The following is a 26492-nucleotide window of genomic DNA, read 5'->3' as shown; positions in this document are numbered from 1 at the left end:
CCTCTGGTGAGGCAATCTAGAACGAGAGGTCATAGTTTTAGATAAGGGGTAGCAGATTTAAAACAGAGATGAGGAGAAATTACTTCTCTCAAAGTGTCGTGAGTCTGTGGAATTCACTACCCCCGAGTGTGGTGGATGCTGGGACATTGAGAAAATTTAAGGAGGAGATAGACAAATTTTTAATTAGAAATGGGTTGAAGGGTTAAGGAGAACGGGCAGGAAAGTGGATTTGAGGCCGAGATGAGATCAACCATGATCGTATTGAATGGCGGAGCAGGCTCGAGGGGCTGAATTGCCTACTACTGCTCCTAGTTCTTATATATATATAAAAAAAATCACCAAGCTACTGGAGGTAAAATCAAAAGAAAAAAACCTTTATCAGTTTTCTGTGTAACTTCATTAAAGAACTCAATCAGGTTAATTAGGCAGGATTTATCTTTAATAAATCTGTACTTACTGTCCCTTATCAAGCCATGCTTCTGTAAATGAGAATTAATTTTCACTTTATAATGGCTCCTGGCAGTTATACCATTACTGACAGGAGACCGATTGGCCTGTAGTTACCAAGTTTCTCCCTCCCCCTTTTTGGAAGAGGGGTATAACATTTGCAATCCTTCAGTCCTCTGGCGCCACTCCAATATCCAAGGAGGATTGAAAGGTCGTGTTCAGAGCTTGTGCTGTCTCCACCCTACCTTCCCAGAATACCATAAGATGCATCCCATCTGGACAGGATGACTTGTTATCTTTGATGCCACCCTATTTAGCATCTCCTTTCTATTTATATCTAATCCAATATCTCTACTCTCGTCCTCTGACTTTACCTTTATCTTCTTCTCTGTGAAGACAGATACCAAGTGCTCGTCAAGTATTTTAGTCATGAACTATATCTGCACAAGAAGTCCTTTTACTTTTTATATCGTTACTAGACATTTTTGGGATCCCTTTTATGTTACCTGCTAATCTTTTCCGATGCCCCCTCTGCTTTATATCCTTTTTCAGTTTCTCCTTGTGCTTTGTAATCTGCTTGGTTTTTGATTGTATTCTGTATCTGACATTTGTCTTCAACCTCCTTTTGTTGTTTTATATTACGCTAATGAAATGAAGGATTATTGTAATATGTTTAATATTTTATGTCTTATTCAGGAAATTACTATACTTAAGAGAGGTGTGGAATCTAACACACTGTTCCTAAAAGCAGACTATGAAATGAAACTGGAGCAGCAATCCTCAGACCTATATAATAGGATGAATGACTACAATTCTTATCTTGAAAATATGTATCGACAGGTAATAATTCCATTTGATTTCCTTTGTTAGGTTGTTATGAAAATTTTAGTATATTTTGTGTTCATAGGGTGACGGCAAGAAGTTGGTTTCACTATAAAGCATGCTGCTGTCTTCCTTTTAACTATTAGATAGATGCATGAATATCTATTGAGCTGAAACAGAAAGGCTTATGCACAGAATTTGTGTTTTCAGAAAACATGTTCACTTTCTCAGTCAATGGGTTAGCAAATCTTTGTTTTCATGTTGACTAAAGCAATTTTGCCTAACAACTAGATTAGTGCAATGTATATTAAGTCAAATAATAGTTCTTAGTTTGATATGTTTTAATTTATTGATTACATTATGGCTATGAAGTTCTGCTGTTGAATTCTGAAGATTTGAATTCTGTAACTAAGAAAAAACATGATTTTTTTTCTATGGGTGCAATTAATAATTTCACATTATTTGATGCTGCATGTATATGAAAAATCAGTAAGACTTAATAATAATGAGATAATTCTTAACATCTGATGACATAAACCATACCAGAATTCATTTAAAGACAAATTTTGAGGAGATTTTAGTGACGGATTTGGTACGCAAATGGGTGCTAATGCTTAGATTCTCCCCAGAGATTCATTGGATGGTGGGGAAAGAGAAAATGACTAACCAAATTAGTTAGTGATAAAAATGTCCTTTATATTCTACTGGGAATAATCTGTTTCTTACTAGTAATAATGAATTGAGTCATCCTTTCACGTACACTTGAACACAATCAGAGGTAGAATTTTCATAGGATTTCCCACTATAACTCGGGTGGAAACCCCAGAGAAATAGAAACAGAAAAATAGAAGCAGGAATAGGCCATTCGACCATTTGAGCCTGCACCACCATTCAGTACGATCATGGCTGATCATCCAAACTCAGTACCCTGTTCCCGCTTTCTCCCCGTATCCCTTGATCCCTTTAGCTCTAAGAACTATATCTCTTTCTTGAATATATTTAATGATTTGGCCTCAACTTCTTTCTGTGGTAGAGAATTCCACAGGTTCACCACTCTCTGGGTGAAGACATCCCTCCTCGTCTCAGTCCTAAATGGCTTACCCCTTATCCTTAGACTGTGGCCCCTGGTCCTGGAATCCCCCACCATCGGGAACATCCTTCCTGCATCTAGTCTGTCCAGTCCTGTTAGAATTTTGTAGGTTTCTATAGAAACATAGAAGCATAGAAAATAGGAGCAGGAGTAGGCCATTCGACCCTTTGAGCCTGCTCCGCCATTCATTATGATCATGGCTGATCATCCAACTCAGTCACCTGTTCCCGCTTTCCCCCCATATCCTTTGATACCTTTCGCCCCAAGAGCTATATCTAACTCCTTTTTGAAAACATACACTGTTTTGGCCTCAACTGCTTTCTGTGGTAGCAAATTCCACAGGGTCACCACTCTCAGGGTGAAGAAATTTCCCCTCATCTCAGTCCTGAAAGGTTTACCCCGTATCCTTAGACTATGACCCCTGATTGTGGACTCCCCCATCATCGGGAACATCCTTCCTGCATCTACCCTATCATGTCCTGTTAGAATTATATAGGTTTCTATGAGATGCCCCCTCATTCTTCTGAACTCCAGCGAATATAATCCTAACTGACTCAATCTCTCCTCATACGTCAGTCCCGCCATCCCAGGAATCAGTCTGATAAACCTTCAGTGTACTCCCTCTATAGCAAGAACATCCTTCCTCAGATAAGGAGACCAAAACTGCACACAGTATTCCAGGTGTGGCCTCACCAAGGCCCTGTATAATTGCAGCAAGACATCCCTGCTCCTGTACTCGAATCCTGTCGCTATGAAGGCCAACATGCCATTTGCCGCCTTAACTGCCCGCTGTACCTGCATGCTTACTTTCAGCGACTGATGCACAAAGACACCCAGGTCTCGCTGCATCTCCCCCTTTTCCAATCTATCGCCGTTCAGATAATAATCTGCCTTTCTGTTTTTGCATAAATGGTTGTTTAAGACCATTTCTCTGAGTTTTAAAGAGATATTGTAGAAATTCCAGGCACAATGTTTTCACAGTCGTGTACTTTTCAGGTTATATTGGTGACAAAGTTCTCTATCTGGGGATGATACAGAACAGAGATAAATCTGTCTCTCAGGAAGGGAGGGAAGAAGAGATACTGATGGCTAACTGCTTCTCATGTATATCCTAGTGGTTTGCATGTAATGGGTTATTTGCCACACAGAAAATCTGACCAAGTGTGATGCAAATAAGGATGAAAGAAAACATTTTTTTAAGAATACTGAAAAATAATCTCTGTAGCAGAAGAAGTGTAGTAACAATTTAAAATGTCATTCTGCTCAACCTGTTCATAGTGTTCAGTACCAGGAAGAGCAACACTGTATAAGTGTCAAATCAGATCTATCCAAACTACAATTTAGAAAACCAATAAGTTAATTTCAAACCTTAATATTACATCCACTCTGTAATGAGAAAATGGAGGCAAATCAGAAGATCAGTGTTATTTGTGTGTGTGTGTATATATATATATATATATATACTTCTGTGGCATAAAGCAAATATAGTTGTCAGGTAGTAAATTATAAGAATTAAAGTTTGCCATCTTGCCCAATCATCCAAATTAACATGATTATGATTGAATAAAACATTTAAGTCTCAAAATTATTAGTTTTTAAAAACTCATCTATTTCCTGCGGTGTTCCACACAGGTAGTCAAGGTTAATTTACATTTTTCAAGTCAAGTGGTGATAGAGGGAGGTTGCTAATGGAACTAATGTGGGGTGGGAGTCAATGGGGAGGAGCAAATTCGAAATGGAGGAGGAATGGGAGATGGTAAGGGGATCGGGGAAGAAGTGAGAGAGAAGACAGTGGAGGGGGATGAGAAATTGAGAGAGGAGGATTGAGGACGAGAGTGCTAAGAAGGGGGTATTCAAATCAGCAGAAGATTGAGGTGTTGAACAACTGGCCATTAGGGAAAGAGAGGTAACCCATTGGAGGGTCAGGAATGTGTGGATGGGAAATGGGTGGAAGATGTTGCTGTAAAAGGTGAAATGAAATGGTGTAGCTTTAGCCTATAAGGGACAACTGCTGGGTTATTCAGGTTTGCTTGCGGTGGGGTGGGTTTGAGCGTTGAAAACTTGCTCAGTGGATAGGCTGTTGAAGGACAAAATCAAGCTCTGTCTGTGGGAAGGAGTATGCTGGCCTAAATCTTGCTCAGTGTATGAAGAAAGGCTTTGAGGGATAGATTTCTCAGTGGTGGTGGGATTGTTGGCTGTAAACCTCAACTTGGAGTGGGAGTGGGGGTTGATGGTGCTCAGTGGAGGTTAAAGGCTGAAACCTTGGCCTGGTTGGGGCTTTTACAGTATGAAATCTTGATCCATGGTCGAGCACATGAATTGGGTAAACATCATGTTTTTATTTACCCATTGCAATAAAAAGAATAAAGTACTTTTTTACAGTAATTGATCTCATCAAATTGTCCTTGACACCAATATCATTCCAAATAAAACTTTTTATTTGTATTTTGAAAATGCTGTTACAGCATAAATGCAATTGCTCAGATGTCTGCTTGTGCATACAAATTTATGTAAAAATATTTGAATCTCTAAGGACAATGTAGGTCAGTAACTTAAATTGACAAATCTGTTCTTTGCAAACTATTATATTTAATTTTTAATCTTCTGTGTACCAAGATTATTTTGGGTTTAAAAATGTGGGGTGATGTTTGGGCGGGGTGGGGGGAAACTGGAGTCATGCAGTGGATCAGTACAGTGATTTCCCTCTTCTGCGCCTTAAGTAAGAATACTAATAATATGCAGTTCTCCTCTTTCTGTTGTTTCTAGGAGGCCTATGTGAAGTCTTATCCCAGTTCATAGTGGGCATAGGTCCACAGCATAAAACTGCCCATAACTTATCAAAAAATGGTTGTTTCTTAGGCCATAAGGATGATGGTGTATGAAATGGAAAATAGGAAAAAGAGCCTTTACTATTGCAAAGTATGTGGTGGTGTTAGCATGCACTACAAAAAGAAGTACTGTTGGCCTGTGCCTCTGACTGCATTGCTACATAAACACTTGCCAACGGAGATGGTCATGTTTTGTTTTGGCAATGGCTGACTGAACTGTTTTACTTCCACTGGGGTGATTATTTCTCAGCTGTTGTAAATCTGTGGCTGTATGTTGAGGCAATGTATATTGATTTTTATAAAACTTGAATGAAGGAAAAAATACAAATATAAGATTCTGTATTTATATTTTATCTAGCATGCCGTACTGTCTTTGAAGTCATCCTATTGGACAATATGCTAATCGTAGCTCATTGTATTAACCAGTTTGTTTTAATTGTTGCAGAGAATTGAAGTCCTTCGTAGTAGTTTTAGACAGCAGCTTGCTGATGCAATAGCCAAGATCAGTGCTGAATTCAAGGTTAGTATTACTGAATCTGCTTATATTTACCTTCCAAACATGGTGCTGGAAACATTCAACGTGTATTTTTTAAATGTGCCTCAATAGTGCATCATCTGACTTTTCTATTCCTTACAGTTTATGGCCACAAAATTTGGCTCCATAGTGTTACTTATTTCTGTGCTACAGAAATTGGGAGATGAGCTCCTCTCCTGATGAGTTCCAACATGGTCCGCATTGATTGGCATGTTTTGAAGGATGATAGCACGGGCATTCTGTGTATTATGGTCAGGTGAGGAGGGGTCGAAGGTCCTCCCTCTTTTCCCTCTCCGTGTTTGACCACAACAGGTTTAATTCTTTTCAAAGTGGATGTACTTGTCAATTCAGTGCGTGTTTGATTATTTATATGCTATGATCATAAAAAGAACCAATCGGACAGGGTTTCTTGAGTTAACGAAGAAGGAGGTTAGCTTTATTGTATTTAAACCGACCTAAGTAAAATAATAAACTAAGCTACAACTTTCACACACACACACTCGAGGTTCACATGCACACAAATAGGTTACAGAGTGGGGAAGGATAGATTGGTTGAGTTGAGTCCATAGAAAAAGGAGTGTTCAGTTAGTGGAGTTTGGTGATTTGGCTGGCTTCTTGCTGAATTCAGTCATCCTGAGGCTTCCTGTTTGAAGAGATATAGGCTGATTTGGTGCGTCTATTGGAGATAGCCAAATGGATGATTTCCTCCAACGGGGTCTCTGGTTGCAGCCGGAGTATGCAGAGGTGGTCAGTCAGCAAGCAGGGTTCAAAGCTTGCAAGTTGGAATGGAGAGACAGGGAGAAACAGGAGGGGCCCCCACTTGGGTCTGTATTTGTCATAGTCCAGATGCTTGTCCGCCTGCTGCAGAGAAACACCAGCTAAAAAAAAAAACAGCTGGGGGAGTGGGGGGTGGGGGTGGCTTGTCATATGACTGTCGCCCAGTGATTTAAGCATGGTAGTTAGCAGTGTATTTCTTTTTGCAACTAAAACAGCCCATGTCTGGGGATTCCTTTCTCACAACCAGGGTCCCATTGTCCCTGCTGAGTGATTCCAGCATTTCTTGTTTTTGTCCCATTGTTTAAGTAATAGTCTTGATGCCTTGCTAATGGGAACAGGCAGTTCCCTTAAATTTCCCAGGTGTTGGTTCTTGCTTGGACGGGGAAAACATTTTGTCTCCACCTCAAAGTCCTTGGAATGTAGGATACAGTGTTGCAAATTAGGTGGCCATCTTAAGCTGCTAGCAAAGTCAGCTTTTATCTGTTCCTTTTTAATTTCTTTTAAAAAAATAAATTCAGGTCTCCAGCCGGTGAATTAAAAAAATTATCATTCAACATAGCACATTGGCATGGCACATGTGTACACTGGAAGCATGCAGGGAGGATAGACTGTGATGTCAGTCAGCGTTGAATGCTGATTTGGCACCTGACCTGCCATTTTAGATCCTGTGTTACGACTGAGGCGGGAGGAATGCACTGTTTTTCTTGTTCCACTTCTCCACCGGTTACAACATATATTTAATTTTTACCTAGTTATCGATATGGTCAATCATAGACTCTATTTTTATCCCAAAATAAAATACACCAATATACACCAATCTGTTTCTTTAATAAACAACAAAATTATCAGTTTATAATAAAACAAGACATAACCAGTAACGAAGCAAAGCGTTAACACACAGATTGAAAAATGAAAGTTCCCTTAGCCCCTCACACACACGTACACCGGTTAATCGAAACAAAAAGAGACTTTCTCTTTGGAGCTCCATTACAAAAAAACAGACAAGAATACTTGCTAATTCTTGAAGAAAAAAGAGAAGAGATGGAAAGATGTCAGACGTGCTTTAGTTTGATTTAGCATCCCAAATACGCGTAGTCGGCTGTCACTGGAATCTTACTAGAACTGTTCTTTCCAGGCGAAATGTGGCAACACGGGCTGCAGGCAGGCCTTGCAGGAGAAATATAGCATCGATTTCTCTATTTCTTACACTCGCTTGTAAGAACTTCTCAAAGATTTGGAAATACTGGCAGGCTTTTCAAAGAGATGGGAAAAGCTGAGTTGGGGTTTTGTCGTTCAGGTTGATTTTTAAAACTCTTAGTCAAAACACTGTCTATACCCCAGCTGCCTGTCAAAAGCGAAACCATAATAACATCTCAGGAGTCAAGCCTCCTGACCCCTATAAATCTTGACCTGTCACTTCTTTGTAAACATCTTTCCCCAGGTCAAAATGTGTACTTATCTGAAAACTGTTCCAATAACTGTTGTTTACAAACCAAGTCCAAAAGACCTTCCGATGACCTCTTTTTAAAAAAAAAACAAAGCCCAGCATCTATGGAATCCTTTTTTTTCAGTTTTAAAACACAAGTCCTCAAAATTTAACAAAAAAATGGAAGCACTCGTAACACCTGTTTATGTCCGCTCTTAAACATGCACAGTTATACTCCTGTTTGCTGCGCAAGGGAACACCCACTTGTGTTATTTAAAGGTGAGGTGCTTTTCACTTGCTTTTTGCTGCTGGAGAGTTAGTGAAACTGATGTGTTATTGGAGGAGTTCTTTCAGTCAGAAGGTAGTGTGCTGGACTTTTGGAAGGAGTGGTGTGGTTTTGAAAGAGCACCCCTTGCACCCAATCATAGGGGCTATAGTTGCAGTTCCGCTTGAACTGCAGCATGATGGGGAGATTGAGCAGAGGCAGCAGAAAGGAGAAGCTGTTCGCAGAGGGAGGAGGAGGAAGGCTTTCAGCAGGAGGCCTTACGCACCTAAGGTCTTCAGACAGCACTTCTACCTGCACCTAAGCCAGGAGCAGTGTCTGTGGGAACTACAATTCACCAATGAGGTGGTCACAGGACAAAGATGACACTTAGCTGGCGACATCGGCAGCACATCTCAGTTTGTATCCATCACTGCATCTGGGAAGTCACTGAGGCCTTGTACAGCAGGAGAGGGGACGTCATTGTCTTCTCTCTAAACAAAGTGAAGTAGGAGGAGTGGGTATGTGGCTTTGCCAGGATAGCGGGTTACCCCATGGTGCAGGGAGCCATCGACTGCACACATGTAGTCTTGCAGGCGCTGCATCTCATTGGGGAGATGTACCGAAAAGGCAAAGGGTTCCACTCCCTGAATGTGCAAATGGTGTGTGACCACATCCAGACCATCATGTTGGTGAATTCCTGCTATCCTGACATAGAACCAGAGGGCAGCTGCCTAGTGACAAGTGCTACCCACGGTATATGCGGCTGATGGGCAGCACTGCTACAGCGACTGCCATGCTGCAACTAGGAACGTCATGAAGCAGACCATGGGTATACTGAAGCAATGGTTCCCCTGTCTGGACCGCTAGGTGGGGAGCTCTCCACTATTCGTTGTAGCATGTCTTCCGATTTGTGGTGGTGGTCTGAGTCCACCACAACCTTGCCAACTTGAGGGTGCAGTTCTTTCCACCAGGACATTGGGGAGACTGCAGGTAGCCTTGCAGGATGCCTTTGAGCAGTTCTGGGCCTTCAGGGCAGAGCTTCAGACTGCACTACCTCAACATGGGTGACAGCAGTCTGGGCTGGCTGACAGGCAACAGCAAGGGCACTGGTGAAATGGCAGTCGTGGGAGCACAAATGCTGTCATCCTGAGAGAGGACAGCTGGTTTGTTACACCCAGCCACTGCCATTCCCCTGGGGCGGCACCTCAGCAATCCTAGTACTCTGCTGGCACACAGTTTGCTAGATTGCTGTAGGACTCTGCAACTCCCTTTCAGCACATGTACCACAGCCATGATGGCAGCAGTCTGAGCCTTCATGACACCAAGATGGGCTTGCATTGTAACCAGCAGAGATCTCATGACCTCAGGTTGAGCTTCCACAGCAGCACTCAGATGTGCCTTTGTTGCAATGGAAGCTGAGACATTGGCCATCAGATGCTGCATCACAGATGGGTCAGCAAGTGCTCCCACGGAGTTGGCCACCACTTCCACTCTGGAAAGGATGGACTCCAAGCTCTATACAAGGCCCTGTGGCAAGTTGGAGTGGGACTCTTCCATGCTCCTTCACAGTAACAATAGGCTCTGTGGCAGGCCTGCTAATGCACCAAGCACCATCAAAAGATCAGGCTGAAGCCTGATTGGCGGCCTCCTGAAATCCCCAGCATCACAGATGCCAGTCTTCAGCCAATTCGATTCACTCCACGTCATATCAAGAAACGACAGAAGGCACTGAATACTTCAAAGGCTATGGGCCCTGACAACATTCTGGCAATATTATTGAAGACCTGTGCTCCAGAACTTGCTGTGCCCCTAGCCAAGCTGTTCCAGTACAGTTACAACACTGGCATCTACCTGGCAATGTGGAAAATTGCCCAGGTATGTCCTATACACAAAAAGCAGGACAAATCCAACCTGGCCAATTGCCACCCCATCAATCTACTCTCGATCATCAGTATACTGATGGAAGGTGTCGTTGACAGTGCAATCAAGCGCCACTTGTTTCGCAATAACCTGCTCAGTGACGCACTGTTTGGGTTCTGCCAGGGCCATTCAGCTCCTGACCTCATGACAGATTTGGTTCAAACGTGGACAAAAGAGCTGAACTCCAGAAGTGAGATGAGAGTGACTGCCCTTGACATCAAGGCAGCATTTGACTGAGTATGACATCAAGGAGCTCTAGCAAAATTGAGGTCAATGGGAATCAGGGAGAAATCTCTCCGCTGATTGGAGTCATTCCTAGCGCAAAGGAAGATGGTTGTGGTTGTTGGGGGTCAATCATCACAGCTCCAGGACATCACTGCAGAAGTTCCTCAGGGTAGTGTCCTAGGCCCAACCATCTTCAGCTGCTTTATCAATGACCTTCCTTCAGTCATAAGGTCAGAAGTGGGGATGTTTGCTGCTAATTGCACGATGTTCAGCACCATTCGTGACTCCTCAGATACTGAAGCAGTCCGTGTAAAAATGCAGCAAGACCTGGATAATATCCAGGCTTGGGCTGATAAGTGGCAAGTAACATTCGCGCCACACAAGTGCCAGGCAATGACTATCTCAAACAAGTGAGAATCTAACCATCTCCCCATGATATTCAGTGGCATTGCGATCGCTGAATCTCCCACTATCAACAACATCCTGGGGGTTACCATTGACCAGAAATGAACTGGAGTTGCTACAGTATTTATATGGCTACAAGAGCAGGTCAGAGGCTAGGAATCCTGCAAGGAGTAACCCACCTCCTGACTCCCCAAAGCCTGTCTACCATCTACAAGGCACAAGTCAGGAGTGTGATGCAATACTCTCCACTTGCCTGGATTGGTGCAGCTCCAACAACACTCAAGAAGCTCAACACCATCTAGGACAGAGCAGTCCGCTTGATTGGCACCCCACCCACAAGCATTCATTCCCTTCACCACCAACGCTCAGTGGCAGCAGTTTGTGTACCATCTGCAAGATGTACTCCAGCAATGCACCAAGGCTCCTTAGACAGCACCTTCCAAACCCGCGACCTCTACCACCGAGAAGGATAAGGGCAGCAGATGCATGGGAAAACAACCACCTACAAGTTCCCCTCTAAGCCACACACCATCCTGACTGGGAACTATTTCGCCGTTCCTTCACTGTTGTTGGGCCAAAATCCTGGAACTCCCTTCCTAATATCACTACCCCACTTGGATTTCAGCAGTTCAAGAAGGTGGCTCACTAACACCTTCTCAAGGGCAATTAGGGATGGGCAATAAATGCTGGCCTTGCCAGTGACGCCCACATCCCATGAATAAATAAATTTTAAAAAAAGCATCTCTGTGTGCCTACCCATCAGCATTTCCTGTACGCCACCCCATTGAAGTTCTCATCTGAGTCCTCTACAGAAAAATGAATGTGCAACCTTGCCGTCTGGTGAGCTGTCGCACATGCTATCATTTCCCCGCTGGCCTGGTTTCAGCCCACTCATGCCTGGTGCCTCACCATGTGCAGATACTGCCTCTATACTACCCTCTAAGGTGTGCACAGTGCCAGTATCTGAGCTAATGGCTGAGAGTGTCAGATCAAGTGATGGTGCTTCTTCCTCAGAGATGTGCTCGTCCTCTGGTCCTTGATCCTCATGCGCTATTAGCTGGGTAGGTGGCAGTTCTTTGCTATCTGAAAGCATAAATGCACAAGGGAAGGGCTGAAGTGAGGGAAGAGTAGTTGGGTAGAAAGCTGGAGGTGCATCGTTAAATCATCTGCAGCTTGTATATCACACCAGATTGCAGAATGAGGGTGAAGTGGGATTTGAGAAGTTGCATCAGGCAGGAACATAGTGTTACCTTGGATGGCTTCAATGGCACCTGTTGCCACGGCCTCACTGATTGTCATGACTATAATACCAAGCACCGTCTCCTCCGAGGAGGTGAGGACATGCAGCCATCCTTGTCCCCTGCCAGTTCTTTGCTGCTGCATCCTGTTATGTGTCACCTTATCCTGCAAGAGAAATGGAGGAGGTGCCAGTAAGTGTGTTGCAGTGTATTTGGGTGATGTGCTTGTCATAACTGAATAGCTGGAAGCATGTGGAAGCTGTGACATGTGGATGGGAGGCTTGCAATAGTGCTAAGTATATGAGCGTGAGGTCGAGCATATACATTTTATGCATGAGTCCTGATTACTAGAGATTGCTAATGTGTGAATCATGGGGGTGTGTTGCATTGAGTAGTGTGTGAGGTTGGTAGTGTGGTTGGTGGGATATGGCATTTGAAGATGCATTCACTGACCTTGACTACTTGTGTGAGGTCATTGAACTTTTTCCAGCACTATATCCAGGTCCTTGGGGCCAGACTCCTGGAATTGACAGGATATCTGCTGCCATTGTGTTTGTAAGTCTAGAGGGTGTCCTGACCCCCTGTGGAAAGATGAGATCCCTCTTCCTTTCCACCTCTTGCACTAAGGCCTCCAGTGCTGCATCTAAGAACCTAGACACCCTCTGTCTGGCCTGCTGCTCTGGTTTCTTCCTACTCAGTGACTCTTCCCCAGCCACTTCCAGCACCTGCTGCAGCCAGAATGCACATCCCCTTTAAGAGATGTAGGCTGACTTTAAGAAGTTCAGGCTAGTTTTAATTGTGTTACGACCAAGGCGGGAGTAATGCACTGTTAATTCAGTCCCACTACTCCACAGGTTCACAGCATATTCGTAAAGTTTCCCATCTACCAGAAAATAGCCAAATTCAACACTCTATTTGCCCCCCAGAATAAAGTATACTAAACCAGGTTTCTTTAAACAACAACAAAATTATCTATTTATCAATAAGCTAAGTTTTAAATGATAAGGAGATAAATCTATATATATGAAAAGATTTTATAACTACTTATTTTTCCTGACCTTCATGCACACACATACTTTCAAAAACCAACAGTTAACCCAGGAAAAGGATGTATCGATTTTACAATGGTTTCTTAGGAATAAAATAATTGGTTGTCACGGTCTGGTAGCATATTTCTGGATCGGAGCGGTGTTCCTTAGTTGAATAGTCGGATGCCACACGTCTCTCCAGGCAAGATTAATGAACAGTCTGTGATGGGTAGGCGTTCAAGGCAATTTGTCTGCAGCAGGCGTCACACAGATCTTTCAGCAAAAGGGTGTAGCAACAGGTCTGCTTGGATTTTGAAGTAGTCATCTCACAGAAGAAGCTTTCTTGAGATTTCAGGATCTACCAAAAACACAGGAGTAACAGGAATCACTCTTGAGGCAGGGACTCTTGAGAGGCTGGAGGCAGTAGTAATATGCCACTCCCAAAACACAAGGCTTTCTCTCTCGAAAGCAGTGTTCCTCCCCATAGTGTAGCAACCCCTCTTTTCCTGGTCTTTCCCTCTCTTCAGGCAGGTCAAAGCCACACCTTAAATGTAGAATTACTTTCCAAGAGATGCAAGGCTTCTTTTGCCGAGAGTGGTAATACTTTCTGGGTCTTTCTGTCTTTCCAGGCAGACACAGCAACAAGGGTTTAGCTGCCATACATTTGATTTGCAAATCCTTCAAACTTCCTTTAACTTCATGAAGAAATTAGAATTTCACTTGATGCAGGAGCAACTGAACTCAACCCAAATGTGAAACTACCGTTTTCAATAGTGAAGTCATAAGACAGTCATAAATCTTCTTCCTTCTTTCTTCTTCTTCTTCTTCTTTGGCCTCCTTGTCTCGAGAGACAATGGATAAGCATCTGGAGGTGGTCAGCAGTTTGTGAAGCAGCGCCTGGAGTGGCTATAAAGGCCAATTCTAGATTGACAGACTCTTCCACAGGTGCTACAGATAAAATTGGCTGTCGGGGCTGTTACACAGTTGGCTCTCCCCTTGCACTTCTGTCTTTTTTCCTGCCAACTATTAAGTCTCTTCGATTCGCCACACTTTAACCCCGCCTTTATGACTGTCCGCCAGCTCTGGTGATCACTGGCAACTGACTCCCACGACTTGTGATCAATGTCACACGACTTCATGTCGCGTTTGCAGACGTCTTTAAAGCAGAGACATGGATGGCCGGTGGGTCTGATACCAGTGGCAAGCTCGCTGTACAATGTGTCTTTGGGGATCCTGCCATCTTCCATGTGGCTCACATGGCCAAGCCATCTCAAGTGCTGCTGGCTCAGTAGGGTGTATATACTGGGGATGTTGGCAGCTTCGAGGACTTCTGTGTTGGAGATACGGTCCTGCCACCTGATGCCAAGGATTCTCCAGAGGCAGCGAAGATGGAATGAATTGAGACGTTGCTCTTGGTTGACATACGTTGTCCAGGCCTCGCTGCCATAGAGTAAGGTACTGAGGACACAGGCTTGATACACTCGGACTTTTGTGTTCCATGTCAGTGCGCCATTTTCCCACTCTCTCTTGGCCAGTCTGGACATAGCAGTGGAAGCCCTTCCCATGTGCTTGTTGATTTCTGCCTCAAGAGACAGGTTACTGGTGATAGTTGAGCCTAGGTAGGTGAACCCTTGAACCACTTCCAGAGAGTGGTCGCCGATATTGATGGATGGAGCATTTCTGACGTCCTGTCCCATGATGTTCATTTTCTTGAGGCTGATGGTTAGGCCAAATTCATTGCAGGCAGCCGCAAACCTGTCGATGAGTCTCTGCAGGCACTCTTCAGTGTGGGATGTTAATGCAGCATCGTTAGCAAAGAGGAGTTCCCTGATGAGGACTTTCCGTACTTCTTCCGTACTTTCTTTGCTCTTAGACGGGCAAGGTTGAACAACCTGCCATCTGATCTTGTGTGAAGGAAAATTCCTCCTTCTGAAGACTTGAATGCATGTGAGAGCAGCTGGGAGAAGAAGATCCCAAACAGTGTAGGTGCGAGAACATAGCCCTGTTTCACACCTTCTTGGAAACAGGTCTTGCAGTCTGCACACTTCAAACACCAAGTGTCAGCATTCAGTGTTCACAGAAAATCCCTTTTCCCAGCTTTCAAAAACACACAGAATTCTTAGTTTACACCAAAAAAAAACTCTTGTGACAGTTGGACAAAAGCAAAATACTGTGGATACTGGAAATCAGGAATAGAAACAGTAAATGCTAGATATACTCAGCATCTGTGGAGAGACAAACAGAATTAACATTTCAGATCTTTGATCAGAACAAACTTTGCATGATGGCTGTATCATTTCTATTAGGTGAGGGATAATTGCACATTGTAATCCCTATGCTGGTTAAATGGGTCTTATTGAATTTTTTCCTCATGAATCTTAAAATTATCTCAAAAATCTTCAGTATTGACATGCAACTGAGGTACTTTTACAGGATGTTTTCTTCACTCTGTATCTGTTTTTGATTTTTTTGACTTGTGCATATTGTTCCTTGGTAGGCTGGGGGAGAAGAGGGCACACGATACTCTGAATTACAGGCATTAAGGTAGATAGGTATTGTGTGACATGAAGTGCCTCTTTCACTTATCACCCAACCAGGTGCAGTTCAAGTTTGAAAGTGCTTATTGCACATGTTGCACCATGTGTCAGTGTGATGGGAAAATCATTGGCCCACATTTTCCTGGGACTTGTGCCATTGTAATGTAGGAAACTTTGAACCTACGAAAGAAAGAGGAAATTGTAGAGATAATGACTTGCGTGATTAATTATGTGACTACATATTTTCCTTAGTTTTTCCTTCACTCTGTCATTACTCTTGCTGAAAAATTAGAAGGTAGTTATCATAGCTCCGCCTTCATTGAAATCAATGATGAATGCGATTTTCCGGCACACAAGGCAGTTTTTACATCACTTCCACTGCAACTGAAAAATAATGGTCCTGGGGATGTGCCAGTAGCTTGATTAATTGTCAGAGAAGGGAGTTCATGTGAAAATGCTCACAACATTTATAAATCCGAAAAGCCAATTTTGTGTGAAATTAAATTCAGAAAGACAGGAGACTTGGAGCTGGATTTTACACCAGGCAGATGGGAGCTGGCCACCGACATAAAAGTCGGTGGTGAACCCGCATCCACTCAGCCCAGAGAGCCGACCCACATTTTACGGGTCTCCGGGCTTCAATTGTTCAGAGGCGGGACTTACACCTGCTTGAAGCTGACCAATCATCGTGCCAGCAGCTCTTAGTCCCAGCAGCGCTACCGGGAGTGGTGGCCACTGCTGGGACTGCAGCCCAGCCGAGGACATGGAGCCAGGACTGAAGGTAAGTTGGGTTTGCCTCGCCAGAGGAATCGGTCGCGAACCGGTGAGGCAAGGGTGGTCGTTTGGGGGGAAGGGGGGCATCTCGGGTCCTGGGGGTGGTTGGGGAAGCGGGGGCAGCCCTCAATCGGGCACCCTGTGCCAGATTCAGGGCCCCCCCCAGGTGCGCTGAGAGGTCGCCAGGTATCACTGGGCGGCCTTTCACGTCTACCAAACGCCCGCTTGCCACGGGTAAAATACCCGTGGAAGTGGATGAAGGTCCTTAAGTGGCTGTTAAGTGGCCACTTCAGGGCCTTAATTGGCCTGGGGCGGGCGGCCTGTTTCTCGTCCCCCGCGGCCCACGTAAAGTGGGGCGGAGGCAGTAGTGGGCTGGGAAGGCCTCCTGGAGCTTCCTGCTGAATTTTACGTCACCCCCGCCATCATCTAGTTCACTGGGGTGGCGTAAAATTCCAGCCTTGGTCTGCCTGGGTTAGAAATGAATTGTTTAATCTCACATGAACGCTTGTTGTTGGATTTGAATTACTATCGTGCCATTGCTTCTTGGAGCAAATGGTTTCTGATAAAATTGCGTGTATAGTTGGTTGGCTGAATGCTGCATGCAAATCGTTGGGATTATAAAATGCAGATTTAGAAGTTTAAGTTTTACAACTTAATTGTTTCCATATCAACATATTTTGCTAAATTTAATCGATTATCACCCTACAACCATGAGCCTGCAAGTTCTGTAAAGGCTGTAACCAAAAATACAAGAAGTCAGGCTTTTGCTTTCAATTAAATTTTAATAAGAAACAACAGACTCATATGATCTAATTTAAGGCATGTACAGAGGTTTTTATTCACGCATACAACACAACAACAACTTTTATTCAAAAGCAAAATACTGCAAAGGCTGGAAACTGAAACAAAAACAGAAAATGCTGTAAATACTCCGCAGGTCAGGCAGCATCTGTGGAGAGAAAAACAGTGTTAACGTTTCAGGTCTGTATGACCTTTCATCAGAACTCTTAAACAATTTTTATAGCACTTGTAACATAAAACATCCCAAGGCCCTTCACGAGCATAATCTGACAAAACAAATTAGACACTGAGTCACAGAAGGAGATATTAGGACAGGTGTCCCAAAACTTGGTCAAAAAGGTAGGTTTTAAGGAACATCGGGACATAGGAGCAGGACTAGGCCATTCAGGCCATCACTCCTGCTCCGCCATTCAATTAAGTCATGGTTGATCATCTACCTCAATGCCACTTTCCACGTTATCCAAATATCCCTTGATGCCATTATTATCTAGATATCTATCGATTTCTGTCTTGAACATGCTTAATGATTGAGCTTCAACAGCCCTCTGTGGTAGAGAATTCCAAAGATTCGCCATCCTCTGAGTGATGAAATTCTTCCTCATCTCAGTCTTAAATGGCCTACCTCTTATTCTGAGACTATGTCCCCTGGTTCTAGACTCACCAGCCAGGAAAACATCCTATCTACATCCACCCTGTCATGCCCTGTAAGAATTTTGTAAGTTTTCAATGGGATCACCTCCCATTCTTCGAAACTCTAGAGAATACAGGCCCAGCTTCCTCAATCTCTCCTCATTAGACAATCCCGCCATCCCAGGGATTTGTCTGGTGAACCTCCAATGCACTCCCTCTATGGCAAGTATGTCCTTCCTTAGATAAGGAGACCAAAACTGCACACAATACTCCAGGTGCGGTCTCACCAAGGCTCTATACAATTGCAGCAAGACTTCTTTACTTCTGTACTCAAAACACCTTGCTATGAAGGCTTGCGATAAGGAGCCCTTTAAAGGAGGAGAGAGAGGCAGAAGGTTTAAGGTGGAAATTTCAGAACTTGCAGCTTTGACAGCTGAAGGCAGAGCCACCAGTGATGGAGTAAAGGATGTTGGAAATCCATAAGAGACCAGAATTGGAGAAATGTAGAGTTCACAGAGGATTGTAGGGGTAGAGGAAGTTATAGAGATAGGGAGTGGTAAGGTCATGGGAGGGATTTGAATGCAAAATGAGGCTTTGGTGGGCTGGGAGCCCATGTAGATCAGTGAGCACATTAGTGATAGGTGACTGGACTAGTTGTGAGTCAGGGAATGGGCAGCTGAGCTTTGGATGAGCTGAAATTTAGAGAGGATAGAAGGTGGGAGCCTGGCCAGAAGACCACTAAGTCTGGAGGTAACAAGATTATGGCTGAAGATTTCAGCAGCAGATGGGCTAAGGCAGGGCCAAAGATGGATGATATTATAGAGGTCAAAGCAAGCAGTGTTGGTGATGGAAAGGAAATGGGGTCGGAAAGTCACCTTAGGGTCAACTAGGATGCCTAAATTGGTTCAGCCTCAGACAGTGGCCAAAAAGGTGGATGGAATAGGTGACTACAGAGCAGAGTTTCTGATGGTAGCTAAAGTCAAGGTCTTTGATATTCCAAGTGTTTAATTGAAGGAAATTTCTGCCCATTTGCATGAACTCTGCAGCATGACAACACAGGGACACTGGAGGGATTGAGGGAAGTGATGGTATGGACGAGCTGCATGTTGTCAGCGTACATGTGGAATTTGACATGATTTTGGATGATGCCACTGAGGGGTGTCATGTTGATGCAAAATAGCAGGTTGGCTAAGAATAGACCTTCAGACGACTCTAGAGGTAACAGTGTGGGAGTGGGAAGATAAACCATTGCAAGAGGTTCTCTGCTAGGACTGGATTGATAAGAATGGAACCAGACTAGGGCAGCCCCACTCAGCTGGATAACGAAAGAGAGGTGTTGGAGGAGGATGTGGTCAACTATGTCAAAGGCTGCAGGTGGATTGAGAAGGATGAGGAGGGATAGTGCACCATGGTCACAGTCACGTAAGATGTAATTTGTGACTTTGATTAGAACTGTCTTAGTGCTGTGGCAGAGGTGGAAACCTGATTGGAAAGGTGCAAATATGGAGTTGTGGGAAGGATAGGTATGGATTTGGGAGGCAACAACATGTTCAAGCACTTCAGAAAGGAAATTGGAGATTGTAGTTTGCAATAACAGCATCCAGGGAGGGTTTTTGAGGAGGGTGGTGATGTAGGGGGCCAGTAACAGAGGAAAGAGAAACATTTACAATATCAGCTAGCATGGGGGCCAAGAATTCAAGTTGGGTGGTCAGCAGGTTAGTGGGATTAGGGTCAAGAGGGCAGGAGGTGCGTCTCATATGCAATATCAGCTTGGAGAGGGCATGAAGGGAGATAGGAGAGAAAGTGCAGAAAAATGCGAGATATTATGGGTGTGTATAACATCATTAGCAGCATCCCCAACACCGAACACCTATTCCTGCTGGGGGACTTTAATGCCAGGGTTGGGGCCGACCATGACTCATGGCCCTCCTGCCTTGGGCGCTATGGCGTTGGAAGGATGAATGAGAACGGGCAGAGACTGCTTGAGTTGTGTACCTATCATAACCTCTGCATCACCAACTCGTTCTTTCACACTAAACCCTGTCACCAGGTTTCATGGAGGCACCCAAGATCACGTCGTTGGCACCAGCTAGACCTCATTGTCACAAGGCGAGCCGCCTTAAACAGTGTTCAAATCACACGCAGCTTCCACAGTGCGGACTGCGACACCGACCACTCCCTGGTGTGCAGCAAGGTTAGACTCAGACCAAAGAAGTTGCATCATTCCAAGCAGAAGGGCCACCCGCGCATCAACACGAGCAGAATTTCTCACCCACAGCTGTTACAAAAATTTCTAAATTCACTTGTAACAGCCCTTCAAAACACTCCCACAGGGGATGCTGAGACCAAGTGGGCCCACATCAGAGACGCCATCTATGAGTCAGCTTTGACCACCTACGGCAAAAGTGCGAAGAGAAATGCAGACTGGTTTCAATCTCATAATGAAGAGCTGGAACCTGTCATAGCCGCTAAGCGCATTGCACTTTTGAACTACAAGAAAGCCCCCAGCGATTTAACATCCGCAGCACTTAAAGCAGCCAGAAGTACTGCACAAAGAACAGCTAGGCGTTGCGCAAACGACTACTGGCAACACCTATGCAGCCATATTCAGCTGGCCTCAGACACCGGAAACATCAGAGGAATGTATGATGGCATGAAGAGAGCTCTTGGGCCAACCATCAAGAAGATCACCCCCCTCAAATCTAAATCGGGGGACATAATCACTGACCAACGCAAACAGATGGACCGCTGGGTTGAGCACTACCTAGAACTGTACTCCAGGGAGAATGCTGTCACTGAGACTGCCCTCAATGCAGCCCAGCCTCTACCAGTCATGGATGAGCTGGACATACAGCCAACCAAATCAGAACTCAGTAATGCCATTGATTCCCTAGCCAGCGGAAAAGCCCCTGGGAAGGACAGCATTACCCCTGAAATAATCAAGAGTGCCAAGCCTGCCATACTCTCAGCACTACATGAACTGCTATGCCTGTGCTGGGACGAGGGAGCAGTACCCCAGGACATGCGCGATGCCAACATCATCACCCTCTATAAAAACAAAGGTGACCGCGGTGACTGCAACAACTACCGTGGAATCTCCCTGCTCAGCATAGTGGGGAAAGTCTTTGCTCGAGTCGCTCTGAACAGGCTCCAGAAGCTGGCCGAGCGCGTCTACCCTGAGGCACAGTGTGGCTTTCGTGCAGAGAGATCGACTATTGACATGCTGTTCTCCCTTCGTCAGATACAGGAGAAATGCCGTGAACAACAGATGCCCCTCTACATTGCTTTCATTGATCTCACCAAAGCCTTTGACCTCGTCAGCAGACGTGGTCTCTTCAGACTACTAGAAAAGATCGGATGTCCACCAAAGCTACTAAGTATCATCACCTCATTCCATGACAATATGAAAGGCACAATTCAACATGGTGGCTCCTCATCAGAGCCCTTTCCTATCCTGAGTGGTGTGAAACAGGGCTGTGTTCTCGCACCCACACTTTTTGGGATTTTCTTCTCCCTGCTGCTTTCACATGCGTTCAAATCCTCTGAAGAAGGAATTTTCCTCCACACAAGATCAGGGGGCAGGTTGTTCAACCTTGCCCGTCTAAGAGCGAAGTCCAAAGTACGGAAAGTCCTCATCAGAGAACTCCTCTTTGCTGACGATGCTGCTTTAACATCTCACACTGAAGAATGCCTGCAGAGTCTCATCGACAGGTTTGCGTCTGCCTGCAATGAATTTGGCCTAACCATCAGCCTCAAGAAAACGAACATCATGGGGCAGGATGTCAGAAATGCTCCATCCATCAATATTGGCGACCACGCTCTGGAAGTGGTTCAAGAGTTCACCTACCTAGGCTCAACTATCACCAGTAACCTGTCTCTAGATGCAGAAATCAACAAGCGCATGGGTAAGGCTTCCACTGCTATGTTCAGACTGGCCAAGAGAGTGTGGGAAAATGGCGCACTGACACGGAACACAAAAGTCCGAGTGTATCAGGCCTGTGTCCTCAGTACCTTGCTCTACGGCAGCGAGGCCTGGACAACGTATGCCAGCCAAGAGCGACGTCTCAATTCATTCCATCTTCGCTGCCTTCGGAGAATACTTGGCATCAGGTGGCAGGACTATATCTCCAACACAGAAGTCCTTGAAGCGGCCAACATCCCCAGCTTATACACACTACTGAGTCAGCGGCGCTTGAGATGGCTTGGCCATGTGAGCCGCATGGAAGATGGCAGGATCCCCAAAGACACATTGTACAGCGAGCTCGCCACTGGTATCAGACCCACCGGCCGTCCATGTCTCCGTTATAAAGACGTCTGCAAACGCGACATGAAATCGTGTGACATTGATCACAAGTCGTGGGAGTCAGTTGCCAGCATTCGCCAGAGCTGGCGGGCAGCCATAAAGACAGGGCTAAATTGTGGCGAGTCGAAGAGACTTAGTAGTTGGCAGGAAAAAAGACAGAGGCGCAAGGGGAGAGCCAACTGTGCAACAGCCCCAACAAACAAATTTCTCTGCAGCACCTGTGGAAGAGCCTGTCACTCCAGAATTGGCCTTTATAGCCACTCCAGGCGCTGCTTCACAAACCACTGACCACCTCCAGGCGCGTATCCATTGTCTCTCGAGATAAGGAGGCCCAAAAGAATAGGAAATGATGAACAATCTAAATCTGAGAACTGCTATACTCGCTCAGTGAACTCTGTTTAGGAAACTAGTAAAATTTGGAATAAGTTAGCAACAGTAAGATTCATGTGCTAGACTGCAAGATTTATGGGGTATGTTGCCAAACTTATTGCAGAAATATTTGGGCCATAGTATTTAGTTCCTCATATTTCCATGTATATCAGATTGGTATGCATGGTCCTTTTGGACTAGTATTTTCTAACATTTTAGAAATGGTCTTTCATTGTACTCACTTTACTCAACCTAAGTAGCAGAAATTGAAGTGTAACGAGCATAACTGGAGGTAATTGGACTTGCATGCCACTCTCCCCCCACCCAGTGCCAAAAAAATTGCTCTTTTAGTATTTTTGTTCTACTGATGTATGTTAAGCTTATATTATATTCTGGGAATAGACATAAATAATATCAAAGTGTGGTATCATGTACATGGAAAATTGAATAATTACAGAATGTAAAACTAGATAATACCTATGTAGATGTTAGAGTTTGGATACAGACCTAAAAAGGTCAGCAAAATACATTAGTTATCATTTAGTAAATATAGTTTTCTTAAACAATTGATGTAGTTCTTGGAAAAATTGTTGATAATAAATGAACTTGAATCTAAGTGAGAATCCAAGTGTTTGATTAATCATAGTTGCCATCTGTTACAACAATCTAGATGGAGACTTTGGTGGAGTCAAACAAAGTTTAAACTGCAGTGCAATATTTGCATTAATGGTTCTCTGATAACAAACAAGAGATTGTTGATGAGCTTTAGGTTGTTACACAGGGTGCTATTAGTATTTCCAGATGAAATCCTTTTTAAAAGAAAGTATGCATTTCCTTCTCTTTCTTTCAATGGTTAATTTGGAATGGTGCCAATAAGGCACTAATTTCACTTCCTCTATCCGTAGCGTCTGTGCCCTTCTGTCGCTCAGTCTACAATCATACTGTTGGGTCCTATTTCTCTAAATATTATTGATATGCAAAATATACAATTAATAGCTTCCTCGTCTTCCCTCCTGTGACCAGTTCCTTGTCATTGTGTTATAGCTTTAAAACTATTAACTAGAGGTCAGTTGCTTTCTAAACAACAAGGGGGGAAACAGACTAAAAGCAGCATGTGGTTGTCACACAAAAAGCAACTGTATCTGCTTTGCCATCTTGTGGCCAGTTGACAAATGCATTTCTCATGGATTTAGACCCCTGTGATGCCTCATTGTAATCTTGCATCAGCCTCTGGTAGCTATCTAATGATAAGCTTTAACTTCAGTTCACTGAGCTTTTAAAAGCTGTTAGTCATTTCTGTAGGCAAACAATAGTATAATAACCCATAATTAACAATGGACGCATATATTTTCAAACTATGCATGATATAATGCTTGTGAAGTTTATTGGTCACTGTAAATGCCTGTTCATTTTTAACATTTTCTGTATAAAACTTTGAAGGTTACTCTGCAATCCAAAGAGCATTAATACAAGGTCATGTTAAGGTTCCTAACTACTATTTCAAGATAAAATTGCAACCAAAGGTTTTTGTAAATATTTCCTTCATTTTTCCTCAGCCCTACTCACATTTTAAGCTAATTTCTCATTGTTCTTTTAAGATTACCTTTCCTTCTTTGTATGGTGTACTATTTCTTGATTGAGATGATAAATAGACCTCCTTAAAGGTCTTGACTGTTGGTTACTGTTGGTTATAAAGCACAACAACTTGCATTTATATAGCACCTTTAACATAGTAAAACGCCCTAAGGCCCTTCACAGAAGCATTATCAAACAGAAATTTGACACCAAGCCATATAAGAAGATATTAGGACAGATAACCAAAAGTTTGGAGAAAGAAGTAGGTTTTAAGAGGCATCTTAAAGGAGGACAGAGAGGTAGAGAGGCAGAGAAATTTAGGGAAGGAATTCCAGAGCTTAGGGCATAGGCAGCTGAAGGCACGGTGGAGCAGTTAAAATCAGGGATGTGCAGAAGGCCAGGATTGGTGATGCTTGGAGATCTCAAAGACTTGTAGGACTGGAGAAAGCCACAGAGATCTTGAAGGGTGAGGCCATGGAGGGATTTGAAGAGAAGAATGAGAATTTAAAAATTTTAAACCAGCTACGAATAGATGTATAACAGAAAGCAGCTGTGACTTTTATTTGTTCCTTACTGAGAAGATCCAAACCTTTGCTAGATTCCCATTGGCATTGATATGGCTGAGGGAATGCTTTGGGGAAGTGAAACAGAACCATGCAAGTCTATGGACCCTTGTTGCAATGTGCCAAAACCAACACACTTTCTAAACATATTGGACATTGTTTTAAGGATACTGCTTATTTAAAAAAGAGGTATTAATTCCTTTTAGGTCTCTTTGAACCTCATGAATTTCAATTGAACTACAATAAGTAAATACGGAAAAATATTGTGACAAAAGATTTCATAGAAAATGTTCAGGTTGTAATATGAGGAATCTGCATGAACAGACAGCCTTCTTCTGGTATAAGAATGTGAAGAATTATTTCTGCAAGGTTATAGAACAGCACAGTACAGGCCCTTCGGCCCACGATGTTGTGCCGACCCTTTAACCTACTCTAAGATCAAACTACCTACATACCCTTCATTCTACTATCAATTTATGAAATCTAATTTTGTGAGTTCATTGTAAATAAACATTTGTTCTATAGTATTGTGGAAATGGAATTTTTAGGAACATAGGAGCAAGAGTTCAACCCTTCAAGCCTGTTTCCCATTCAATTAGATCATGGCTCATCTGTATCTTAACTTCATCCACCCACCTTGGTTCTGTAACCTTTAATACTAACAAAAATCTATCAATAAAAGCAAAATATTGCAGATACTGGAAATCTGAAATAAAACAGAAAGTACTGGAAATACTTAGCAGTTCTGGCAGCATCTGTGGAGAGAGAAACAGAGTTAACATTTCAGATCGATGACCTTTCATCAGAACTGGCAAAGGTTAGAAATGTGGTAGGTTTTGAGCAAGTGAAAGGTGGGGGGGGGTGGTGGAGAAGAACAAAAGGGAACATCTGTGAGAGGGCAGAGAGAGTAAATGACAAACATGTCATGGACCAAAAGGCAAAGGGAGTGGTAATAATTGTAGTAAAAGACAAAGCATTTGTCCAGAGAGAGTGTTAATGGGCAGAATAATGAACAGTTCTGTCCAAAATCAAAAACATGAAAAACAAGTATATGACCGGATCATGGTCTGAAATTGTTGAACTCAGTGTTGAGTCCAGAAGGCTGTAAAGTGCCTAATCGGAAGATGACATGCTGTTCCTTGAGCTTCACTGGAACACTGCAGCAGGCCAAGGACAAATGTAGGTGTGAGAGCAAGGTGGTGAATTAAAATGGCAAGCAACCCGAAGCTCAGGTCATGCTTGTGGACTGAGCGGAAGCGTTCTGCAAAGCGGTCATCAGTCTGCATTTGGTCTCACCAATGTAGAGGAGAGAGCATTGTGAGCAGCAAATACAGTGTACTAAATTGAAAGAAGTACAAGTAAATTGCTGTTTCACCTGGAAGGCGTGTTTGGGGTCTTGGATGGTGAGGAACGAGGAGGTAAAAGGGCAGGTGTTACACCTCCTGCGATTGCATGGGAAGGGGACGAGGTGTCAGGGTGATGGAGGAATGGACCAGGGTGTTGTGGAGGGAATGCTCCCTTGGGAATGCTGGGAGGGGAGGGGAAGATATGTTTGGTGGTGGCATCATGCTGGAGGTGGCAGAAATGGCAGAGGATGATCTTTTGGATGTGGTGGCTGCTGGGATGGGAAGTGATGACCTTAAACCGGAGCAGCGGCTGTTGGTGGGCTCTCTAGCTGTGTCGGTGCGCACTGGATTTCAAAAGAGGAAAAAAACTACAAGTGACATCAAGGGAGATCTGTAAGCTGATTGGTTGGTAAGTAACAGTTGTTATTACCTGTAAATAGCTTAAAAAAAATCAGGGGGAGAAAAGTTCTTTTTTTGAATCCTCAAATAGCTACCTTGTAAGTGATAAGGTTAGTACTATGAAGGTTTTGTTTTAATTAGTGTAATTTATTAATAATTACTAATTAGAATAGTGCTGATCAGACATAG

The 26492-nt window shown here is 43.7% G+C and overlaps 1 protein-coding gene across 7 annotated transcripts in view; it reads left to right on the top strand.

The window, feature by feature from the left end:
* Positions 1-26492, top strand: part of c2h10orf67 (chromosome 2 C10orf67 homolog) — a 479419-nt gene that overhangs the window by 34262 nt on the left and 418665 nt on the right. For all 7 annotated transcript variants that reach the window (XM_068051701.1, XM_068051710.1, XM_068051719.1 and 4 more), the window contains exons 3-4: positions 1144-1287; positions 5633-5707. In XM_068051701.1, coding sequence (XP_067907802.1) covers positions 1144-1287; positions 5633-5707 — 219 coding nt within the window. The remainder of the gene's footprint in view (positions 1-1143; positions 1288-5632; positions 5708-26492) is intronic.

The sequence above is a fragment of the Heterodontus francisci genome, chromosome 2 (assembly GCF_036365525.1).
Source record: "Heterodontus francisci isolate sHetFra1 chromosome 2, sHetFra1.hap1, whole genome shotgun sequence".
Taxonomy (NCBI): Eukaryota; Metazoa; Chordata; class Chondrichthyes; order Heterodontiformes; family Heterodontidae; genus Heterodontus; species Heterodontus francisci.
The sequence above is the reverse complement of the archived record's forward strand: the minus strand, read 5'-3'. Positions and strand labels throughout refer to the sequence as shown.